The sequence below is a fragment of the Pollicipes pollicipes genome, unplaced genomic scaffold (genome assembly GCF_011947565.3).
Source record: "Pollicipes pollicipes isolate AB1234 unplaced genomic scaffold, Ppol_2.1 Scaffold_6686;HRSCAF=7923_pilon_pilon_pilon, whole genome shotgun sequence".
NCBI lineage: Eukaryota > Metazoa > Arthropoda > Thecostraca > Pollicipedomorpha > Pollicipedidae > Pollicipes > Pollicipes pollicipes.
The window spans coordinates 35,534,189-35,538,161 of NW_023596921.1; the positions used below are offsets into that span (position 1 = coordinate 35,534,189).

At 58.4% G+C, this 3,973-nt stretch overlaps 1 protein-coding gene across 1 annotated transcript; it reads right to left on the bottom strand.

Annotated features, from left to right (window-relative positions):
• Positions 1-2,670, bottom strand: LOC119108647 (alpha-L-fucosidase). Its single transcript, XM_037232264.1, has one exon. The coding sequence runs from the start codon at positions 2,298-2,300 to the stop codon at positions 711-713; it is 1,590 nt and encodes a 529-aa protein (XP_037088159.1). The 5' UTR covers positions 2,301-2,670; the 3' UTR covers positions 1-710.
• Positions 2,671-3,973: the final 1,303 nt, after the last annotated feature.

Here is a 3,973-nt window from a genome sequence, read left to right on the forward strand (position 1 = left end):
TGAGGCAGCATACATTATAATATGATTTATTTGTGGAGCAAGCACGCTCCCAATGAGTACGGACTGAGTGCTCGGGTCGGTACATAAAAACGTAGCATCTGTGACAATTCGCGAGAAAGTCAAGTAAGCTACTTGCGGGGCGATGCATCGTCGCAACAGTGTGCTTTTTGGTTTGGTCAATGCCATCATGCCATAAACACACGGAACGCTTGCTCCCAAGGCAAGCTGTAAGCTATTATGCACCATCACCCAACATTGTACCGCTACCGTACCGTTAGATTGTTAACATTTTGTGACGCTTTGTCTACGTGACAGCGGGACAATATAGATTTTTGGCTTTCACTATGGTTGGTTATCACAGCCCTTCATTTAAAGTTCCAAAACACGCCGCTCGCCATGTAAGTAATATCACTCCTACGCCATAAGTTGCACAGCAAGCGACAAGCTCAAAGACCAGGCGCCCATGGTTGTTATGTGATAATGGGCTTGAGCCAGGATCATAGCCAAGCAAAGGCCGCCAAAGGATCCACGACCTTTCCCTCCACCAAACGTTTTTCATATATACTAAGCAGCTTTGTTGGAGTTCAGAGCAAATTCAACGTTGCTTGACCTCTCATCTAGATAATATCTAAGTGCGTGGTTGGAGATCGCTCTTCGTGTACGCAGAAAGGCTCGTCCATGCCAAGGTTTGCGGCCGTAACCATACCGCATCAGTCTCCGGGTTTGGCGTCGTTGCTGGAGGGCGCCTTCTTCCCAGCCGAGCTGTCTCCGACGGCGACAGTGTTCTGCCAGAAGGCGGCGGTCTGTCTGTAGCTGGAGAACTTCCGGAGCGTTATCTCGTTCAGAAACTCGGAGGTTTTACCGGCACCGTCGCCTCCCGCCAGCTGGACAGCGTCTTCCCCTGACCGGTCTACCCCCGCGGCGTCGTCGTCTCCCGGCGCCACGGCGTTCTCGGCGCGCACCACCCAGGCCCAGCGGGCGCTGACCTTCTCCAGCGGCGGCAGCTGCACCAGCAGCGGCGCGCCCGGCCGCTGGCGCCACTGCAGAGGCCCACCGTCGAATCCCAGCAGTGTGAGGCGGCCGCTGGCCTGCCGCAGGCGCAGACTCCCCAGGCGCAGACGGCCGGCCGGCGGCCAGTCCAGCACGATGGCGTACACGCGACCCTCGCGCTGCGTGTACCACACGCCGGGCGTGACGCTGTCGTTCTGGTGCACCCACGGACGCGACGCGTAGATGGCCTCGCCGCTGATGTTGAGCCACTGGCCCATCTGGCGGAGCCGCTCCTCGAAGATGGGCACGATGCGACCGTCGTGCGTGGGACCCACGTTGAGCAGCAGGTTGCCGCCGCAGCTGACCGTCTCGGCCAACTCGCGGGTCAGCTCCTCCATCGAGCGGATGCTGGCCAGCGAGATGTCGCGCCGGTAGCCCCAGGAGTAGCGGTCGACCGTCATGCAGTTTTCCCACTTGTGCTTCTGCAGCACGCCCGGGTTGTAGTGGTCGTGGCAGGTGATGAAGTCGCCGTGCTTGCAGCCACAGTCCGTGCCCCAGCGGTCGTTGGTGACGACGCGGTCGCGGATCGGCGAGTCGTTGTAGAGCCAGGCGAGGAACTGCTTGCTGCCCCAGTAGTCGGAGCTGGGCGCCTGGCTGCTGCCGTCCGACCAGATCACGTCCGGCTCGTAGCCGTACACCAGCTCGTACAGCTCCGGAATCGTTTTGGCCGCCGGGAATGTGTTCTGCGTGAAGTTGCTCGCCTTGTCCGCCAACCAGTGCGGGTTGAAGAACTCGAACAGCGAGTGGTAGACGCCGAAGCGGATGTTGGTGCGGTTCCGCACGGCGCGCCCCAGGTCGCCAACCAGGTCGCGCTTCGGCCCCGTGTCGACGGCGTTCCAGCTCCAGGCATACTTGCTCGGCCACAGCGTGAAGCCCTCGTGGTGCTTGGTGGTGAGCACCACATAGCGCGCGCCGGCGGCGGCGAACAGGTCCGCCCAGCGATCCGGCTCGAAGAACTCGGCCGTGAACTGCGGCGCAAAGTCGGCGTACGTGAAGCCCGGTCGGTAGTTGCGCCGCATGAATTCGACGTGCGCCTTGTCTTTGTCGCCGCGCCACTGCTGCCAGAACCAGGCGTCGCCGAAGCTGGGCACCGAGTACACGCCCCAGTGCAGGAAGATGCCGAACTTGGCCTCGTCGTACCAGGCCGGGATCGGCCGCGTGTCGAGCGACTCCCACGTGGGCTCGTAGCGGGCCCGGCCGCGGCCCAGCAGCGCCCACGTCACGGCCAGCAGCAGCGGCACACGCAGCATGTCGCTGGCAGGGGCGCTTCACACGCCGCTGCTGCGCTGGTCACGCCTGCGTGGCGGGAGAGCACGTCCAGCCGCGGCGGACAGGCAGCGGAGAGCCGCGAAGCACTGCAACCGGCGTGGGCTCCACACTCACACGTCTGCCGGCTGCAGCCTGGCTGCGGGCGACCACCGGCCGCTCCTTGTGCCCGGTGACCGGCCTTGATCTGCGCTCGGTCCCTCGCAGCGCTCGTTCGCTCTCGTGTCGTCGCGGCGCCGCGGCTCCTGCGCGGCCGCCGGCGATACCCTGGTGACGGATGACAACAGACGGGCCCTCGGCGCTGCGACGCGAGCGGTCGATCGGCGTTATGAGCCGGCACGTGGCGACGGTGCACGGTCCACACACAGACAGACCGGTCAGCGATCCCAGCGATAGAGCCGCCGCCGGCGGCTGGCTGCCGCACTGGCACGGCGCCAAACGTTGGAGCCGGCTAACCACGTATGCAAATGCCCCAGCTGCCGAGACCCCAGGCGAGAGCACACTGAGAACAAGACAACAAGCTTACGAATACGTTATATACATCATATATATACATCATGTATACAATGCATCAGATACGTTAGCTGTCAGAGATGCTACCAGGGGCTTCACGCCGGGTGGCTGACCAGCACCGTGTCAGCTACTTTGAGGATTTGATAGATTTGCTTACTATGGCCGTGTCACATTTATATGCTTCATTGAGCACATACAACCTTGCCTCTTAAGGTCTTTCCCTGACGTCATGTTTCAACGGAACGGAGAAGCACAGAGTCGTCTTCCAATCGACGGAAATCGATCTCTGAAGGAACGAGTAAATGAATGGGCATCAATCTTGCAATCTCATGTAACTAATGAATGATGCACGCCATTCGTGAGCTTTAAAGCACATGCTCTATGCGGTGCCCTTTAAAAGTTAAAACAGTTTAAAAGGGAGTGTTCCACATTTATTTCGGGGATTTTGAACTCAAATAGCGGTCTTGAAGGTCTACACGAAGACGTGATCAAACGATGATATATTAGGGATAATTTTTGCTAAACAGAGATATTGTATTATCTGGACCAGTCATGCAGTACCATGCAGAGCAGTCTACTTACAAAGAGTATCAACAGCTGTAGGATAGCTATTTGGTGTCAAGTATCATGCCTCCTTGAATATCGTCAGATATGGAACATTTTCTTCACAGACGTGTGCCATCTTAGACGCATATTTCCAGAGAAACACACTCTGTGTGTGACATTGGGACTTAACGACGCACTCAGCTGCCGCGAGTACGTGGCGTCGCCTGTCTCTCACCATGGCAGGAAGGGCGGACACGAAAAACATACTCTGGTGAAAGCTCAGGACCAGCTATATCTATCAGCAACACTGGAGAGCGACGTACGTGCCTTGGATGGTGTCGACCACGGTGTCCTGATTAAGCTGCAGTGATATGGCATCGATCCGAAATGGCTTGAGGGCCACCATGCTGGTCGGCAGAAGGTGGTGAGATGCGGTCCCCTCTCTCTTTTCCGCTGACTCACGGGATCCCTCAGGGATTTTCGATCGGCCCTATCCTCATCATCTTCACTAACGGCCTTTCATTTCACCGCCCTCGCGGACGGCTAGTGTCCTATGCCGACGACAATTGACTGCTAGACTCCGCTCATTCCGACCAAA